Source organism: Platalea leucorodia (genome assembly GCF_965183815.1).
Source record: "Platalea leucorodia genome assembly, chromosome: Z".
Lineage (NCBI taxonomy): Eukaryota > Metazoa > Chordata > Aves > Pelecaniformes > Threskiornithidae > Platalea > Platalea leucorodia.
In genome coordinates this window covers 52558802-52579277 of record NC_138858.1, presented here as the reverse complement: position 1 = coordinate 52579277, position 20476 = coordinate 52558802, and the positions used below count along the sequence as shown (strand labels likewise).

The 20476-nt window shown below is 40.1% G+C and overlaps 1 protein-coding gene across 1 annotated transcript in view; it reads left to right on the top strand.

Moving 5' to 3' along the window:
- Positions 1–285: 285 nt before the first annotated feature.
- The window catches only part of SLC12A2 (solute carrier family 12 member 2), a gene marked incomplete at its 5' end in the record, with an annotated part of 61723 nt that continues 41532 nt past the window's right edge, over positions 286–20476 (top strand). Inside the window, 8 exon segments of the mRNA XM_082336212.1 lie at positions 286–534; positions 536–565; positions 567–583; positions 585–645; positions 647–706; positions 708–845; positions 18179–18298; positions 20252–20327. Coding sequence (XP_082192338.1) covers positions 286–534; positions 536–565; positions 567–583; positions 585–645; positions 647–706; positions 708–845; positions 18179–18298; positions 20252–20327 — 751 coding nt within the window.

The following is a 20476-nucleotide window of genomic DNA, read 5'->3' as shown; positions in this document are numbered from 1 at the left end:
GGAGAGAGCGGCCGGCGCGGGCGGAGAGGGCGGCGGCGGGGCCGGGTCCCGCTGAGGGGGCGCGCGGAGGGCGGGCGGGGGGGGGGGCGGCGGCCGCACCGGCGGCATCATCACCTGGTGCTGCGGCGGGGGGGGGCGGGGCGGGGCGCGCGCGGCGCCTGGCGTTGTCTGCGGCGCGCTGCAGCCGCGGGCGCTGGTTGGCGGTTTAAAGCGGCGGAGCCGCCGCCGCGAGGGGCGTTCAGAGCAGCCGGGGCCGCCGGCGCGCGCAGCGGGCGGACGGCAGGCATGGAGGGCCGGCACCAGCCGCAGCAGCCCGGGGCCGCGGGCGAGGAGCGGCGCTCGGAGGAGAGCGGCAGGGATGCGGCGGGCGGCGGCGCGCTGGGCAGACCGCTGGGTCCCACGCCGAGCCAGAGCCGCTTCCAGGTGGACCTGGTGGCCGAGGGCGCCGGCCGCCCGGCCGAGGAGCCCCGCAAGGCGAGCGGGGAAGGCGGCGCGGCGGGGAAGGGCGGCGAGGAAGCCAAGGGCAGGTTTCGGGGTGAACTTCGTGGACCCGTCGGCCGGCGACGGAGAGCCCCGGCGAGCCGGGGGGGCGGCAGCTCGGAGGGCGGCAATGTCAGCTTCCAGAACGGCGGCGACACGGTGCTGAGGCGAGGGCAGCCTCCACTCCGGCGGGCACCACCACTACTACTACGACACCCACACCAACCACGTACTACCTGCGCACCTTCGGCCACAACACCATGGACGCCGTGCCCCGCATCGACCACTACCGCCACACGGCCGCCGACCTGGGCGAGAAGCTCCTCCGGCCAGCCTGGCCGAGCTGCAACGATGAGCTGGACAAGGTGAGCGGCCGCCGCGCACCGCCCCGCCATCGCTCCCCGCTACCTCCCCGGCCGAGCCCCGGCCGCCGCCGCGCCGGGCAGGGAGCGGCCCCGGCCCCCGCCTTGTGCCCCGGCGGGGCCGCCCTCGGGGCGTGCGGGCGCTGGGTGCCTGGCGGCGGCGGCGGCGGGAGGAAGAAGCGAACAGCTCGCCGAGCCTCGAGGAGGCGCAAACGGCGCGAGTGCATCGGGGCGCTTGCGTCTTTCTCCCCCCCCGCCCCCGCCTTTTCCCCCTTTTCCCCCTTTCATGACGCAGTGGGGTTTTCCCCCCTATATTTTTGGGAGACGGTCGCCACGGTGAGAGGTAGTTACGGCTGTAGGTCTGCGGGGCAAATGTTTTCTCCGTAGCCAAGGGAGGATCTGTTACAGACGCAGCGGTTTTCCACTTCTGGTCCATATCGCCTTCAACAGATAGGGAATTCGGGGTCTGCGAGAGGTATTAGCACGGGAAGGGGAATGAAAATGTGTGGAAGAGGTGGTAAAAAAAAAAGGGGGGGGGGGATGCGCTCTTTTTCAGTAGTGACAAGAGGTTCATCTCCTCGCCAGCTGGAAACGCACGCCTCTCCCTGCGCACGCAGCGGCGAACCAAACCGCCTGCTGGCGTGATGCTGAGGGCTGCACGGATACAGCCCAGGCTCCTTCTCCCTGCCGAGCCTTTCCAGTCGTGCCGAGTGGCCCTGCGTGTGAGGGCGTCACGATCAAGGCTTCAGAAATTTTGAGGCTATGCGTGTCAAGCTTTTTCTACTTTGGACTAGTCAGTATGTTACGGGAGACAAGTTACAGTGAAAGCTTATTTGCATTGTAGGCTGTCTTTATTAAAGGGCGAGCTTTAGCTAAACGTGGCATGAATTTGATGTATTTTTTAGATTGTGATTAAACTATCATGACTAAACCAAAGCCAGATCAAACTATTGCAATGCTGTTTTCTTGCAGTCTGAAAATTGCTTCTTGGTACTTGGCTATGCTCTAAGAAGTCCGTGTTCTAGTGGGTTTTTCTGCTGGGTTTAGGGAAATAAAGGAATATGTGGGCCACATCCTAATGAAGCAAAGAATATTCTGTTCCCGGAACTTTTTTCATCTCACCTTTCACTCCTTATAGGTGGAGTTCCATGAGAAAATGAATGTTCTTTTGACACTGTTCTGTTTCACACCATTAGGTTTTGGGGGGGGGGGGGGGGGGGGGGGGGGGGGAGTGGTGGTGATTCTTTAAGTGTGTTTTTTTGAAACTGACTATTCATCTGTTCTGATAGAAATAATTGTTTGGTGTGCTATAGAGATACTTCCTTAAAACATCTAATATACAAAAATATATAATATACAAAAACATCAAAATAATTACTAACCATAATGGCAAATTACTCTTGCCTTTCAGGTCCCCTCCTGATGGAGTTAAATGATGTTCTGTAGTCTAAGTTAGCATGGAATGGAAGTTGGCAATTACTGTCTTGTGCATGGAGTTAGATACGCTATAAATAAACCACATAATAGATGTGAAAACACACTGATTTCCGCTCCCCTTCTGCCCTTCTCTCCCCCCCCCCCAATTTCAGCCTCCTGCTCCATGATGGGGTGACCAGTCATTAGATACTCTGTTCTGTAAGCAGAACATTACTTGAATTTCTAAGCTTGGCAGATAGGTTTTGGTGCGTTTATATTGCAGCAGTCAAGAAGGCTGTTTATGACACCATTAAGACATTTCACTGCGAAATCTAACTTATTCTGGAACTACAGTTTCTAGAAGTGTAATTTCTTCATATTTTAGCTATTTCCTTGGCAGGTTGTGGCATAGAAGAGCTGTAGACGACCTGATTACAGGTTCATTATCAGAACAGTTTCATTATGAGCATTAGTTAACTCAAATTATCGATTTCTCAAATGTCATTAATTTGTTCTGCAGTGTGGATAGCTGTCTATGTGAAGAGCTTTTTTTTTTTTTAAGTGATGTCCTGTCTCCTGTGGCCTCTTGTCGTCATCCCGTCCCCCTGTCCCGTCCGTCCCCCCCAAAAAAAACCATGGGGAGTGGAATATGCAATTTCAATTACATTTGATATTATACTTCAGTATTAAAAACTGTCGTGGTATGAACTTCCGAAGTTAAGCTGAAGTTCTACGTAGTAACTCAGCTGTTGTGTTGCAGGCTGTTTCATTTCCAAAGCAATTAATGTTTTAGCAAGCTTATATGAAGAAGGGAAGCAATTATTTTCACTTCAGACTTAGCAAAACAGTTTGCAAGATAAAGTTGAGAACACAAAAGCTTTTAATAAGGGTGTGCCATGCATACTAATAGCATTGGGTACCTACATTTTTCCCAATCTCTGCAGTATAAAGTATACCACGTCTGTAATTATGTACTTGATTTCTGGCCACAGAATGCTGATAACTTTTAAATCATGATGGTGCCATACTTTTGTATGAAAGATGTTCACAAAGCTATTGTGCTTTTTTTCCACTGTGTTTCAGGGGGCTTATTGTCTCCATTCCTAAAATTACTTCAGTTACTGCTGAATAACAGTAATGGTCCCTAGTGTTGAATAATACTATGCATTAAAGAAGATATTTCACTGACTTTTAAGAACTCGAAAAATTAAGCTTGCTCTTTAGCTGTGGTTTTTGTCCTAACGTGTACAGCATGTATGTCAAAGACTTAGTAGGGCAGCTGGTATAAACATCCTAGTACCATTACATAAAATTTGCACTACGTAAAGACCTATTGTTATGCCCCTGCTTCTTGACCCAGTGCGTCAAGGTCGGCAGTTATTTTGTGTTAAGACTGATAGAAAAATGTGTTCACCAGCAATGTGGTTCACTGCTTTGAATGTAGCAATTTCATCTTGCAGTTAAAGTTTGTGCTATTCTTTTTGCCTTTTTAAGAGGTAAATAAATGTTGTGAGGCAGTGTTACAGTAATGTTGATGCTAGTGCAAATTGTAGAACAGATTTCCGCCCCCCCCCCCCCGCCTTAGTTTTGTTTACAAGCTTCATATGTCTAACTCTTCTACTGATCTGTTCTCGCAGAAAAGCACTGTTGGAGGAAGATGCACTGTTTGAGGATGATGCACATACACCTACAGAAGGGGTACCTTTTGACAAGGGTTCGTCTTGCTGTTCTGGTAGCGTAGGTGTCTAACCACCTCAGGTTTCATATGGTCGTTCCAACAGTGGCGTTCCTAGTAGAAAAGACAGGGATTGTTCTTGAAACGGGTTGTGGAAACACAGCTGGCTGATGCTGCAGAACTCTGAAGTGGATGAATTGCATACTACTGGTCTTGGCCTATGATGTTAAATTTCAAGTGAGGGGTCTTGTCTTCGTATATCGTTGGCTGCAGATAGCCAAGGTGATCAGTCTTGCTTACCCAATTGGTGTGTGTTAATCTGCTTTAGAGAGATGGTAGAGGGAATTTGGTGATGCTGTAACAGTTGCTAATCTCATAGATGAGGTGATGCTTTGGAGGAGCATTAGTCTCCAGAGATGTAGAGGTGAGAGGTTATTAGCAAAGAAGTGGGAGGGAAACAGCATACCATGATATGTAGGTTTTTGTTGCAGTTGCAGTGGTGTCCCCTGCCCTCTTGAGGGGATCTGCTTTCAGACAGTAGGAAGGTTAAAAGTTCTTAATTTTTTTTTCTTTCTGTCTTATAGTTTAGGAGTATCTGTTTTGCCTAGGTTGGCTACATCTGTAAGTAAAACTATAGCCTGTAGAAGACATTCGATCTGCCTTTATGTCTTCCTCAGTGTAAAAACTACCATGCCATAATGTCATGAACCTTATGGTTCTGGAAGGTGAATACTTTTAAAGCATTCAGAATTGGACTGTGTTTTAGTAATCCACTACTATGCATTAATTTATAATTTTTCTGTATAGCATTGCCTTAATTGGGGAGCTTATTTTTTTTGAAGAATAAACTTCGCAGTATGTAAATGATTCTGATTTGTTAATGTCTTTTGAGCAGTCATTTACAGCTGTGTTAAGTAGATGTTATGTGAACCAAGCCCTCTACTGGTAGCTTTGTTCTGTTTGTTAAATACTTACCGAGTACTAGTTGGTTCCCTTGACAGGCTAGAAGGTGGTGATCTCAGAGGAAGAGCTTTACACCACCCCTCCCCCACCCCCCCAGCCCGGGCCAAATTAAAAAACAAAACAAAAAACCCCCAAAGGCGTTTAAAAACACAAGTGTCCTTTGCTTCCTCCCACACCTAAATCTGTGCACCTGTCCTCTGAATTTGGAGACAGAAGTAAGAAAGAAGACATTACTGATAGTCTTGATGCAGAATTGAGGTTTTTTTGTTTGTTTTTACTCAAGTTGGATGACTATAATTTTTTTAAACTAATTTTCTGGCTTTGATTTGTATTTTTTGAACATTGCAGTTTCTGCTCTTATGTGATTACTTGAAATATTTAATTTAAGCACAGTGAAAAGGCTGCGTATGGCACTGATTTTTAACAAAGAATGTATTCTCTCTTGAAAATGTTAAATGACTGCTGCACCTCCTAATGTTTGTTTATACTTCTTTTCAGTTCTTAGTTTTTGTCTGCTTAGCCTGTAAAGAAAACAGAGCTCGGCTAAAGATGTGTAAAAGGCTAAAAGATGATTCTAGATGATTCTAGGCTATTAAGTTAGCTGACCATGTTATGTAAGGTCTATCTTTAAAAACTGCTTCCTCCTCTCTCCCTCTGCCGGAAGACCGAGACCCTCTTGCAGATAGTTTTTTACTGTACTGCCTTGCTGAATCTTGCTTACAAGCAGTAGGTCTCTTAGTTCTTGAGTCAGTGTGATTTAATTCGGATAGCTTCTTTTCCTTCTTACTTTCCTTTATATTTGTAAGCAGAACTTGAATTTTCTTTCTGCTCTTCATTGTACTAAAATAAAACAAGAGAAACTCTTAGTCTTGGTCGCTGTGCTCTTGGACGTCCTAGAAGCCTTTAATTTGTAACTGTTCTCATTCATCACTTTTGACAAACAGTGAGCTCAATGCACCTGTACTCAGATGGGGCTTTACTAGCATAATGCAAAGTGGTAGTTTTATGCTTTTTCAATCAATGTGGAGAATCCTCACTTTGCTTATCCTGATACCCCACTTAATTACCACCATCTTTATCAAGGGAAAAAAAATCAACAATGTACTGCTCTGTTTGCAGCAATAAATCATATTAGTTCTCCATAAGGACCATGTGTATTTTGTAATTTTACATTGCTTGATGCTTGAATCTCTCTTACCTGATCTTCGTGACAAGTCTTTAGTCCAGAACACCTGTGGAATACTGGAACCCTTGAACTGTCTTTAGCAAACAGCTAACGTTGTTCTTACGACTTTGCTTTTGTTTTGTTCCGGAGATGCTGGAAATAACTGAGTGCTGTTAATGGGTTATAGTTTGACAGCACAAGTGTGGGCTGTTGCTGAAAGGGGTAAACTTTTGTGCTCTCTCTTGTGGTGATGTTTGTATTTTTGAGTTGCATCTGGGAATTGATCTGGTTTACAGAAAGCAAACATCCCCCAACTGCAAAGTCTTGCACTGGGTGTGATGAATCAGTTCCCTGATCCAATACACCAATGGTCTCCATAATTTTTTGACTGCACGCTCATATCAATAAAAATTTTTGAGAATGCACCCCTAATACATGTATATTTATTTACTTATAAATTATATGCAGGTACTACTGTACTAATATTGTGTATGGTACAAAGTAAAAATTAAAGGATGAGATAAAGATAAAATAAACACTTGCAGAAATCTTTTTGTGCTTCATTAACGTTACAAAGAATATTTTCTTCCCACACTCCCAATGGACTGTCTTGTGCACCCCTTGGAGACTGCTGCAATGCACTGTGAACCCCTTGAGTGCTCATGTCAGAACAAAATGCATTGTAATTTGCCGGGAGAGTACAACTAGAGAAGGAAGGAAGGAGGGAGTGCCTGTTTGGAGGACCTTGTTTTTTTTAATAAACCAGTCTTAGCTGACATATTGTCAGTATGACTAGTTCAAGACCAGAACCTGAAAGAATAGCATTAACGTCTCTCTAGCTGGGCAGCCTTTCAGTGCAAGCTATTTCAGAACTGGTTAAAGAGGAAGGTGCTGCAGAATTAATCTTCATTTTCAGATTAACTTTTTTCCCTTTTGGTACTGCATTTGATTAGACCTCAGATGATTTTCATTCTTGAAGAACATTCTTGCAGAGGAGGAGGTCGGCAAGATCAATATCTTGGACTAATTCAAACCAATGTACTACATCTTCTATTGACCCCGTAATTTTTTTCCTAAAGCCCCATATAATATTCATATATGAGCAACAAGAAACCCATTCCCCCCCCCCCCCCCCCCTTTTTGGTATAGGTAATAGCAATCACAATATGGTCATTTGTTCACTACTAAGAATTTTTTTAAATTGTTGACTTAGGATTGTTTGCCTTTCAGTGTTTTGGAAGCTATCCAGTTCTTGCAGCTTGAGTGCATGGAACGTCTTTGATTTATTTCTACACTTCAGCATGCCGATTAGGCCTGATAAACTTACTGAAATATCTTTTTATGCATAAAAGCTACTTAAGATGCATTTTCTGTGCCTGATAAACTTAACTGACTTAAGGCTGTGGTGATTAAAAAAAAAAAGTTAAAAATTCCTAAAATTCCATTTTAACAAGGAAGCTTATCTCTTGCATCTTCATTTTGCTAGTTAACTTCTTCAAATGAACTGCTTCTATTTCATATTATTAAGGGTTTTTTATTAATTCAAAGAAAATAGCAATGTCTCTTTCAGCTGTAAAGAAGCTGTGATGCTAGGTTAATATTTCAACTTATTCTGAGGGTTTACCTGGTAGAGGGACTCAGAAGACTATTCTGGGTAGTACTGCTCTTGAGCTGTAAGCAGTTTGGCAACTTTGGCTTCAATGTAGTGCTGTGCCAGTCCAGCTAAGTGCTGTGCTGCATGAATGTACGAGCTCTGCTCGGTGCTGGTTCTGGGGCTGTGCCTGTAGCTGTATTTACCACTTCATGGTATGACGTTAAAAATTCAGGCAGTGCTTAATTGATTTTTAAGATTATTTCAATGGGCTGTTTAGTGTATTGTAAGACAATAGGTTAGATGTAATGTTTCATGAACTTACTACACTTAGATGTGGACTTCTAATTAAAACGCGAAGTTTTATTAAGGTTACTGCTGCATAGCATGGTATACTTGCTCCCTATCCCCCACCTCTTGAATGGAAAGTGCATCATTCTGTTTTGCAGTAGTGGATGAAAAGTGAAAGGTGTTAAGAGTGAGAATGCTTCAAATTAACCTTTTTTTGGGGTGGACTGTAGAAGAAGACTTGGGAATTTGCTGCGTTGAAAACAAGTTCTTGAGCAAGACTGAGATGGATTCCCTTTTGTACTTACTTACAGAATGTTGTATTTCTCGGACTATACTTGGCTATGCAAAACTGCTATGCAAGAGGCTTGCTAATAGGATTTAATTCAGCTCTTATGCAGTCAAATGCAGTGTCTGCTTCATTCTGGAGAGCAACAAAATTATGTGGAATGCTTAAAAGGTGTCTAACCATTAGACATGTATCAGGGTTATGTCTTTCAGATAATGAAGTGAAAAATGCCTGTGTTCAGAGCCTGGATCTGTTTTCGTGAGCAATGTTATTTCTTTTTTCATGCCAATGGATATCAAAAAGGAATATGATGGTCAATGCACACTAATGAATAATTCCTTTGATAATCATTCACAGTACAATGGTTCTTCCGGAAAGGATCAAATACATTGGTGCAGTAGGGAAACTAATCGTTTGGTTCTAGAGAGGGCAGGAAAGGAGTGATCCGTAACACAAACTGGGGTGTACTCTTGAGGTGTGCAGTAGACTATATGTATTTCTTCCTCTTAAGCTGGATGGATTGGTTGCCCCTACACTTGTGCAGGAAATCATGCCTCCTTTCTTGTGACTGGGTGTTAATGGTGCAATTTCCTGTTACCTAGAAGAAGTGGAGAGACTGGCAAAGGAAGGTGGGTTTTTTGGGGGTGTTTGTTGTTGTTTGTTTTGGTTTGGTTTTTTTTAATGGTGGCAGACCATGTTGACTGTTCCTTGACAGGAAAGGCCTGACATTGCTTGCAACATTTCTGGGAGTGCAGAACATAAGCATTGTGGGTCTACCATGGGGTAGCCACACTGCATAGCTGCTGAACAGAGGTCTTTTCTCATTTGTCTCTAATTCTCATGATCAACTTGCTCAGAGTATTCAAATCATCCTGTGCTTATGGAGGGATGTATGAATCAAGATGTGAAGATGTAGAGAGTTTTCTTTATCTTGGTGCTTTTGCAAAATGCTCTTGTTCTTTAAGTAATGTTTTTGGTATGGAGGAAAAAAAAATACTATTTATATTTCAGATAGGATACCGCTCTTGCATACCTGCAGATGTCAACAAAACTTTCCTGCCATGTCACATGTAAAAACTTCTTAAAAGGATTCCATCTGGCTGCAGGCTTTCAAATTTCAGCCTTTGCATGCCTATCTAGACTTCAGTGCTTTCTTCTGGAACTTTTCTTCTGTAAATATGGCTAGTCGTTCTGTTAGGTATGCAGAGATTTGAATCTGAACTTCCTATGCTGATGTTATGTCAGCTAGATAAAATGATGTTGACACTGTCACTATTTCCAGAGGCACTGATTAGTAATCTACCTTGAGAGAGACTTTATTTTGATGTGATGCTTAGGAAAGCATTGACATTTTTTTGCTTATAAAGGGATGAAAACTCAAAATTCCTGGTGATGCAGTAGTAAAAGCAGGCCGAGGAAGGGATGAGATCACCCTTGGAATATTACGTAATGTTCTAATGCCTGGATTACTTAAGTGACATGACAAGTTAGTGGCTGTGGAGTACTACTATGACAGTCAAATTCATCGAGATCAGTCAAGGACCAGATTCTGTCTATTTTCACCAATTAAAGTACTCTTAAATATGGACAGTTTTGTTGTTGCTTCATTTCTGAATTAATTCCAGACCTTTTTCTTCAAGCAAAAGTCTACCATATTGCAATTTATATCTATCCTGTATTAGGAGGGCAGAATCATAATCACCTCCTTAAAGAGAAAAAATCCATAGCCTTTGTGTGGTTAGTAAGCTTAGAGATCTGTCAAAAAAAATTGTATGCAAGACATTAAGTGGTGGTAAGCTTTATAAATGAGGCTCCTGTCTGTCCTTTGTAAGTATACCACCTTGCAAGAACAATACTCCTAAGCTGAAATCAATTGCTTCAGTAAGTTTCTTGATTAAGAGTCCTGCTAGCCTGGTTAATACATCATACTACTTGTAAGAGTTGGGAGGAAGAATGGATGATTCTCTATCTCTTTAAAAAAGTTGAAGTAATAATGGCTTTTAAAATCAGAATATATGTATACACACAGACAAAATATTGCTTAATGTTTCTCTGTTAAAAGCTGTATTTTGTTGCAAGACACTGAAATACAAGCTGATGGCAGAGACATGTAGCTGGCTAATTCTTCAGTTGACATGTTAATTGTAACTATAAATTTCTACTGTTCAAAATTGTTATGCTGTAATCAAAGTACAACAGACTTTAATTTCAGGTTAAGATAACATTAATGTTCTGTGTTTGATGCAATCTCTTTTAAAATCTCTGGAAGTGGATGCCAAAAACATTTGCTGCTATAGTTTAAATTTGTAATTGTAGAGAAGGTAATATAGCCAAAGCACTTAAGTTTTGGTCTCTTGGCTGCAAACCTGAAAAGGATTTCCTTTGAGGTGAGTAACCAGTGGTTGAAGCTGTTCATGTTTGATTCCAAGGAATCCTGAGTTTTAAGAACAGATCAGGTTTTATCTGGGTAATTTATCTCCTGTTGCTGTAGGTAACTGCTGGGTGCCATTTAATGGGTTAGTAGGCTTTTTTTTAGGTTATGAGTGTAAAGATACTGGAACCACAGTGTAGTAGCAGCATTTTACATGTGCTTCAAACAAGGAGTGGGAATTACAAATTCTATTAGCAAATTTGCTATATTCATCCCTGGTTTGAAACCAAGCAGTAAAGTACCTCATAGGACTGCTGAATTTTCTGAACTGCTGTCCACAGCTAGTCATTGCACAATGACTAGCAATGTTCCCTGAAAGTGTGTGGTTTTTGAGTTTGTTTTTTAAAGAAAACACTAAGAAGGTGTTTAGGCAGACTGAGATGTCTTCAACATGCCTTCTGCCATGTTTTCTTTTGTGTGTGCTACCTGACTGGGTTTTTCCCATTGGTAGCAGTACTAAATGCTCAAGCTTCCCATCTAACTCCTGAAAAACCTGAACACCTGAATCTGTTTTGCTAACTTAGCAAGTTTATTTTTAACTAACGAGTTATCAGGAATTTGTAAACTGTTCTAGGTGTTTGTGCAAGCTACTCTCTTTATGAGTAGCAATCTGTAAGTGCAAGGTAGCTGTGTTCACTTGGATTATCACCCTGTTCGAAGTACCAAAGATTCAGACTATTAGGTCTGTTGGTAAGATGTAAATTAGTGATGTAATTAAGATGTGGAAAGTGATAACCTACTTTCAGTTTTGGAATTTGCACTTTCACTGCTTTCATCAGAGTAAGGGCTATTACAAAGCGTTAATCGAGAGCTGGGCACACTAGTTCTGTCTCCATCCTAACTCATGATAACCCTCTCTCCATCCTAATCCCAGCAGAGGACTGGTGAGGAAGAACTAGAACTGCATACAATATTTAAAGTTCACGTGCACTACAGATTTTTTTTTTTTTCTAGATTTTCTCATTACAGAGTTATTTTTCTGGGTTTATAATCTTTTCAGTGTTACTGTGTAACAAGGTGATAGTTCTCTGGAAGTATTTATGGTAGGCCAGAAAAAGAGTTCCTTCAAGGGTAGTGCAAGATGTAGACAGCATATGTTAGGGTTTTTTTACTTTGCTTTCATAGCCATTGAGTTTCAGTTGTGTTAACTTCCAGTTCCTAGGTCTAACAAGATTCTTCTGCATTGTTTGATAGGTGTAAATAGCAAATTGTCTTTCTTAAGAAGTAACTGTTTCAGTCAGGTTTGGATATTGGTATTTACTGTATAGTTCTAGGGTTTTAATGGGAGGGAGGCTTAGGTAAATTCATTATGGCATAAATGAAAGCAATGAGGGTATCTAACAAAGCTTTAGGGTTAACACTTCTGAAACAGATCAGTATAGAGAGCAAAATAGCTGTTTGTCAACAACAGTACTGCTAGTGTTACTAGTTCATAAAATAGACTGTTCATGCCAGTACTGACTGTTCTTTAAGAGAGTATTACGTAAGAGTAAGATATTTTAAAAATAATTACCTACATTACTTACTCCCTTTTAGAGCTGTTTATTTCCCTTACAAAAAACACTTGAAAATTGTCAGACCTGGCAGAGGTGTTTTTCAAACTTAGTATTAAAATCTCACTGTGATTTATTGTTGGTCTACAGAGCAAAGTTAACAACAGTATCTCAGCCATTTTGAATAGTGGTTGGTTGAAAAAAATGGTTACCAACAACAGTCAGTGTCACCAGATCAAGTCAAAGGCTGGTGAGAACTTATTTTTCCTCTCGCATATTTAAGTACTGAAATGCTTTGTATTCTCCATCAGACAATCAAATTTGAGACTTTTCTTGTTAAAGTGTTAATCACAGGATTTTCTTGTGTCCCTGAACAACAATATGCTTATAACCATTCCATAGAGATTTAGACATTTTGGAAAGGAAACTCAGTGCTTTTGGTTTCTTTCATCACTGCTTAGATAAAAGCATTAAAACATAAGGACAGCTTATCAAAGACCCTTAGGCACAAACTGGGGACTTTGTGACTGCAAATGTTAGCATGCTGCAAAAGCAGTGTTTAAAGAACACATGTGTTTCATACAGTTCAGTGTCCTACGGTCAACATTTAATAGCTGGCTTATTCTTTGGTAGTATAGTATCACACTTAAATATATTTGTACCAGTACAGACTGTTTGCAGAAGTTGTCACTGCTGCATCAGAGGTAAACACCTGTGTCAGAAGGATTATTCTATGCAGTTATTTTATGCATATAATACATCTAGCACTCTTTAAACCTTTTCTTCAGATCATTAGCAATGTCACAGGTGAGGTGGGAGGAAGAATCCAGAAGTTCATTCCAGAAGGGAGCGTGGAAGGCTTGCTCATCAGAGAAAAGATATGTAGTCTTTAAAAATCATGGGAAGTGTTAGCATCTTCTGAGGTAAAATGTTCAGTAATTCTGCTGCTGTTTGATAACTTTCTTTAACCTGTCATTTTATTTTGTCCACACTGTGGCTAAAGTGTGTTTGAATTACAAAAGCAAAACCAAATGTTCATAAGCTTTTTTTCAGTGTATGTTTTGAGCTGTGTTAACTCCGAAAATATTCTGTACTGTCAAGTTTTGTACTTGAGTAGCCATAGTCTTAACTGTGTGCGGCTATAGAGTTGGTCTAGTTAGGAGTATAATCTCTACAAGTAACAATTCTTCCAGTGTTGAGGCAACTGACATGCTACATCTGGATCAATACATTTTACCGGTTGCCTTTTTCCAGAAAAAGGAATTTATTAAAAATGGTGATGCCTACAAAGTTAGCCTTTGGGAGATGGAAACAAGAAATTGTTATGGTAAGGAGTAGTGAACCTGTGCACAGTAAGCATGTTAAATGATGAGGGCACCATGCTCAGTATCAGAATATGTAAGTACAATGCAGTTTTAAATGTAAGCGGCTGTTCTCTTGACCAAATGTAGTGGAATGCCATTTTTATACTTCCTTGCAGAAACTGGAGCTTGAAAAGATGAGGCTCTTGATTTTCTTTAACATTTTGAAAGTATTAGCTATCTAAACCAGGTTCAGTGCTGTATCCTACTAAGACAAGAAAAAGCTACTGTTGTGAAGCCTTTCTAAGGAATTTGTATGAGGAAAAGCCCATGCTATATGCTGTGGGCTAAACCTGTAACTGGTCAGACTTGAGAGGTGGAAAAAGAACAGTTAAATGCTCTAGTCTCAGGTGCTCCTTTGGCCTCCTCTCTTTGTACAATAGTAACAGCAATAGGAAGGATTAGCTAAAGAAGTTATTACTTGGGACATGCCAGGTCAGGCAGACCACAAAGAAAGTGGCCTGCCTGAGGAAGAACCATCTAGTCTTAGATACAGACTTGCTGGTTGCCCTGTCCTTTACTTGGGGCTTCCATGTTGTGATACGTGAAAAGAAGGAGGAGCAGAAGAGTTCATGTGCGTTTGTTCTGGTACCCCCTCATACAGTTCAACATAGCCTAAGTATGTTGCCTTTAAGATGGGATCTAGATAAGTTCACCATAAAGGAATGTGCTGCATGACATACACCACTATCAAGAACTCTCAGTAAAACTAAATAGCAATTTTTACCAATGAGAAACTTTTCCACACACAGTATACTTCAAGCTGTGTGTGAAAAATCTCAGATCTATTCTGGCTAACAAGTCTTTTCTCATTACTAATCCACTTCTAATAAATGCGGAGGCTATTCACAATTGGCACAAATAACTTATTGTTACGATCCAGTACTGGAGATGAAATACTAGATTATCTGTACTTTTCAGTGCACTGTGATACAGCAATGGAAATTTCTGTGTAGGAACAGAATTTTAACTGTTTCTTGGCTAAATTCCTATCAGTGTATGATAGAATTGTCAACATGTAAATGTATCTTATTTTTCCTTTAACAGTGCAAGTGAACACCATAACTCTGAGTGTTCTTTGAACTGATGAGATAAAAGACACCATTTTGATTAAAAAGTTGTGTTAATAAGAGCATTTCTGATCTGAAATGCTAAAACCTTCTCTTTTCTTTCCCCTTTTGTTACTCCCCCTCCAAATTCACAGTGTGTTAGTGTTTTTACTGTTTATGAAGATCTTATCATACATGTATTCCTGTTCTAAAATAGTGCTAGTGTGTTTTTTTCCATTCAGTATGTGACTTGAGTAGAAGCATTGTCTCCTTATGAGCACAAGCATGAAAAATACTACGCCTGCTTTATTTACAGCTGAGACCACAGCGGTGCTTTCTTAATCTCGCATTAAAGGGCTGAACTTGGAGCCTTGTGTAGTGGAATTCTTTTGTGCCCACACTCTGTAATAACTATTCTCACTGGTGCTTTATTGGGCACCCACTAGCACTGATAACCAGCAATAACCTTTCAGTTATTACATTTTGCGTGTGCTTCAAAATATTTTCCTAAGAAATATTGCATAGTGTGGAGAGACAAGACATACAGAACAAAACTTTCTTGTGTTCATAGTGTGCATATCTTGCAGCTGATCTGGTAACTGATAACTCACAGTTGTGAGCCATTACCTCCTTCCCAGAATACCACAGGCTGAGCTATGGGCTTATTTGAGCACTATAGTAAAATGCATAGCTATTACACAGTGATTGAGGTTGGAAGTGACCTCTGGAGGTCATCTTGTTGATGTGTTCAGGTTCTACCAGTACCTGGCCAGCCATGGTCGTGTGCTGAAGTATATAATTGTCTCTTACCCTAGATACTAGGATATTCTCCACCTTGTCTTAAAACCTAAACATGCAGTAAACAAAAACTTCTAGCTTGTTTAAAAAAACAAAACAAAAAAGTGTTGTGATTCAGTATTACAGCATTAACTACTTCAGTTGCATATAATGTTTCAATATTTTAGGACATGAAGATACAGATTTCTTCTAGCCCTTCCTTCATCCTCCCTGACCAGTCTTTTCAAAGAACAATTCTATTGTTTCTCATTGGAGACATGACATGCCTTTTTGTAATACCAGAAGATGTTATCAGATGTTGGCAGTTTTCTTGGCCAAAACATGAAAACTGCTTAGATAATATAAATGTGACTCCCTTTATGCAACGCTTTAAAATTGAGTTTGTTGCAAGTATAATGTGATGCTTTTCTGTGGGAAATAAGAGTGGATTTTATATGAAGGAATAATAATATACAGTTACACTGTTGCGTGCTTGATTGGAGGTTTTGTTGTCACGGTTGTGAACATGTTTATTAATCTGTCCTTTGTTTTAATGTACCTTTTTTCTTTTTTTCCTCCCCACTTCTGAAGGGGGGTGGGAGGGAAGCAGGGAGAAACTTGTGGTAAGCGCTGCTGGAAACAGCAGAATCTGATGAGGGAGACATATCTAGAAAGAATTTTGACGTTTATTCCTGCATTTCTAGGAATGTCATCTGAAGGATGAGTATTCAAGGGTATCGGACCAGGGCAGTATGTAGGCTCATTCTTTTCTGTCATGAGCTTTGGATGTGTCTGAGTTGGGCGAGGAGCCTGATTAGAGGGCTTTCCATTTCCTCAGTTCTGGTTTGGACAGGTCAGCATAGGCTCAGCAAATAAGGAGCTTGTAGATGTATGTATTAAATTAAAACTAGTTATTTATAAGTCTACTTCTTGACATGGAGATGCTAGAGTTAACTTTATGTAAAATCGTAAATGTAGCAGCATTGTAATTCTCTTTTTTTGGTCCTCACTGTTCCTCTTACCACTCTAAATGGATCACATACCACTTCTTGCTTGATTTGGTTTGAGTGCCCGAGTACAAATAATCAGCAAATCTGGTCAAAGGCTGTGCAAATCTCCCAAGAAGTTACAGCCATTAGTTCTTTTCTGTCCAGAACAGCTGCAGTTCAGCAAACTGGGTAATTCCCAGTTATGTTTCTTTTTGCCGTCTGTTTACATATATAAGACATTATATATGTATACACACACACATATAAAAATATATTTGTATATAACACATAGATATCTGTCTTTTTTTAAAATCCCTTCTGGAGACAAGAAAACCTACTATTTAAGAAAGCTATCTGTTAAAAGTAATGATCTGCAAAGTGATCGTGATTCTGCCTGCTGGTGGAAAGCTTGTGCCTTACAGGATCTCCAGATGTGTTGCAGGTACACCTGCTTTTATGAGAATTTCATAATGCAGAGTCAGTGAGAGAAGCACTGACATGAATCTGTGCTAATGACCTTTGGATAAGGTTGACATAGTCTGATTTTTTTTTTATCTGTTTGTATGTTTACTGCTGATTGTAAGGGGATATTAGTGGCACCCTTCATAAGTGACAGCTCTATAAATATTTCCTCTGGACTCTGCTGATGGTATATTTGATATTAATGTATCATGAGGAGGAGGAATTTAATAAAGTATCTCACATTAAACTTTCTTACTTGTCCCTTCAGCACAGAAAGTACTTCTTCACAGCATCATTTGGGTCCAGACTATTTTATGTCTTACTTAGCGAATGGGAGTTTTGTCCTTTACCTCATTGGGATTGAACCTCTAATTGCTTAAATGCTTTCTAAGCCCTCTGGGATGCAGGCTGCTTCACAAATACTGCTTGAGCTGGTTTGTTGAATAGTATGCTCTGAAGGGTATTCAGGGTCTTTCTAATATATTCATTCTTTATACTTGTTGCCTTGGATAAGTAACATACTTTGCTTAGAGTGCTTCCTGCAGATTTCTTACAGTGAGTGTAGGAAATATTCAAGTTGAGTTTAAATGTTTAGAAGTTTGCCTGGCTTGGCAAAACAAAACTGCCTCTTGAAAAGCAAGCATGCAACAAGTATGTGTATATACACATATATTTTTAATATATATCAAGCAGTTAAGATTTCTGCATTGTAAGGCTGAGAGTTGAATTGTAAAGAAAAGCCACAAAGTGTCTTTGTCCATGGGACTGATGTTTTCTGCATCTGTCATCCTTCCCTTTTAAACAGGGAAGAGTGCTTGGGAAGAGATTTCTTTTCCCTCCTCCCTGAAATGCCACTCTCCCAGCCTCCTTCCTAGCCGCATCACCTTACAATGAATAGTAGAATAGTTTGCAGGGGAGTGAACGATTTATATCCTGAAAAATCGATCAAATGACAGCTAAGTCTGAACTACAGGAAATGCTATAGCTGAGACCAGTAACTTGTGGTAGAACAGTATATACTTTCAGATTAAGAAATAAAACTTCCTGTGCTGTAGATGTTGCTGCATTTGAAATCTTGTTGCTCTTTTTCTAAAAGACCAGATGTTTTTTTCTTATGGCTGTAGAACTGATTCGTAAAAATATTTATCACTCTGACTGCTAACACTTCGCTCTAACTGAAGCAGAATACCTAAGTCGTCTGTGTAAGTTTGTTTTATATTCCTTGAAATCTGTGAGATGTGCCTCATGCAAGGAACATAAAGGAAAAGCTTAAAACTTCTGCTGTGTCATTCTTTTAATTTTTGTGTTTGCACAAGTAGATTTTTTTTTTATTACAATATAAGTATCAAATACTCTACGTAAAAAACAAACTTTTTTTTTCCCCAAGGAGCCCTTTGAAGATGGCTATGCAAATGGTGAGGAAGGCACACCAGCTGGGGAAGCAGCTGCCACTTACACGCCTGATAGCAAAGGGGTGGTCAAGTTTGGCTGGATAAAAGGTGTATTGGTAAGTTTGATGTATTGTACTTCCATTTCTTACAGGTATGATCTTTCTAATAACTTACTTTTTTGAGAGGGATTGTGATAGTGCTAGATAAAGAAAAGATTATGTGTATGAGAGATGTGAAAAATGCCATAATTTTAGGAAGGGTTCCTCTTACTTCCTTAAAATTCAGTACAAGTAAATACTTCAGGACCTCAGGTTTTGAAGGGATCATGGTTTCTTAGCACAGGTTTTACAGTTTCGAAGTTGCATAATTTCCAAGAAGGAAAAAGATAATATAACTACATATGAATCTTGAGTGGCAAAGACAAATGCAAACTGAGAGAATACAGTTAATGTGTGTTTGCTTTGGATCTGTAAAGTTTTGGACCGAAATGTTAGAAGACTTGATTTTTATTTATTTATTTTTAGAGAAGCAAAAAATACTGTGTTGCAGAGAGTACCTACCTGTGTATGGCAAAACTTGACCAGGATTAAGTATTTAAATTTTGTTGCACCTGTTACAAAAGTTGTCATCTCCTAAGCTGTGGAAGTCTTAACACTAAATACAATATAGTCATGGTGGAAAAAACTGAATCTGTCCCCATTTGGAGTAGTGAAAAATTAAGGGTGACATGGGGGCTTTTATTACAAGTACATACTAATTTATTTTAAATATTTTGGCAAAGAGAAACCATGTTTAATACATAATCTCCAAAGCTATAAGAATTTATAGTGGTGGCTCCAAATGCAACAGTTTGTTAAAACATTCTGAACTTGAGCATTTGGAATACCTAACTTTAGTTCGGCCGGCTTCCACTGTGTTTTAGCAACTTCCTTAAAAGTCTTGAAGTAGCCTTGGGGAGAGGAAGAGTGCCTGTGGTAGCTGTGAAACAGGTATTACAAACTTTTATTGATGTACCCCAACCAAGGACACAGTTGTTTGTTTTGAAGCAGGTGTGAAGCTGACTTTGAATTTCTCCAAACTCAAATTCTGTGTTGGGTTATTTTGGTAAGCAATAATTCTAAGTATTAAAGAGTTAGGGGGTAAATGTTGCTAACTGTTTTCTTCCAAAGTCTATTTAAAAGTTTCAAGGAGGATGATCTCCTCCTTTTCAGTGGTTTGAAAGCTGCAGTTAGTATTTCCTAGTAGGCATAAGCTGCCTGGATTAATACTTCCAGCTCAGGTTATTTACATTTTGCAAAAGACTTTTTAAATCTCTGAAAACTTTTTACTTTTGTTGTTTGGAGAGATCCTTGTCTCCCTTCTAGTCCTAATGACTTGCTAAACTTTTTGTAGGATTGATACCATACGCTTTAGGTAAGAGAGACTTAAGACCTGGTGTTAGTCTAAGTTCTGTACAGTGCAAACTCTATTTTATTGAGGACTAAGAGTTTAAAATACAAGGATAAAAAAATAAACCCTCTCCCCATCCTATTAGTGTGCAGCTGTGTTATAACATACAGAAGTTCTAGGACTGGAGGTTGTAGGAGTTGTTTGTTTTTTTGTAAAAAAAAAAAAAAAAAAAAAAATTATTTAGTAAGGTATTGCTTTAGTGCATTTTGGGGGGGAGATTTGGGGGAGATCTGAAGTGGTGTTGTAGACCTCACAATCATTGTAGACCTCTCAATCTTATTTTTTGTCATGTATTCTGTAGCACAAATTTCGGATCCTAAAGGTTGGGTATAAATTTATATTGTTTTGTCAAGATATACTATGAGTGTCAGGTACTGAAGTACTGTAACTTTATCTATGTTCAAGGTAGTAACTTTTTAATCATATTTAGGTTCCCTTTTATTTTTTATAATCAAACCTAACTTGTCTAATTGAAAAATCTATTCTTGTGAAATACATTGAAAAGTGGTGAGGAAAGACTGCAAAATAATTTTGACAACATTCAAAACTGAAATGAAGAATTAGTGGAAATGACTGCAGATGTAAAACCTAACCTATGTAAAATTTCTGTTTTATCTTAGGTACGATGTATGTTAAATATTTGGGGTGTGATGCTCTTCATCAGACTCTCATGGATTGTAGGGCAAGCTGGGATAGGTATGTGTACTAATGCTATAATTTTATTTCAGTGGCTTTTAAATGTGATCCAAAAGAGGTGTTGATCCTGAGCTTACACTTTAAACAGGGGTAGAAAATAACCTTAATATTGTCAGTTTTTAAGGTAATTTACCCTTATCAAAACTTTA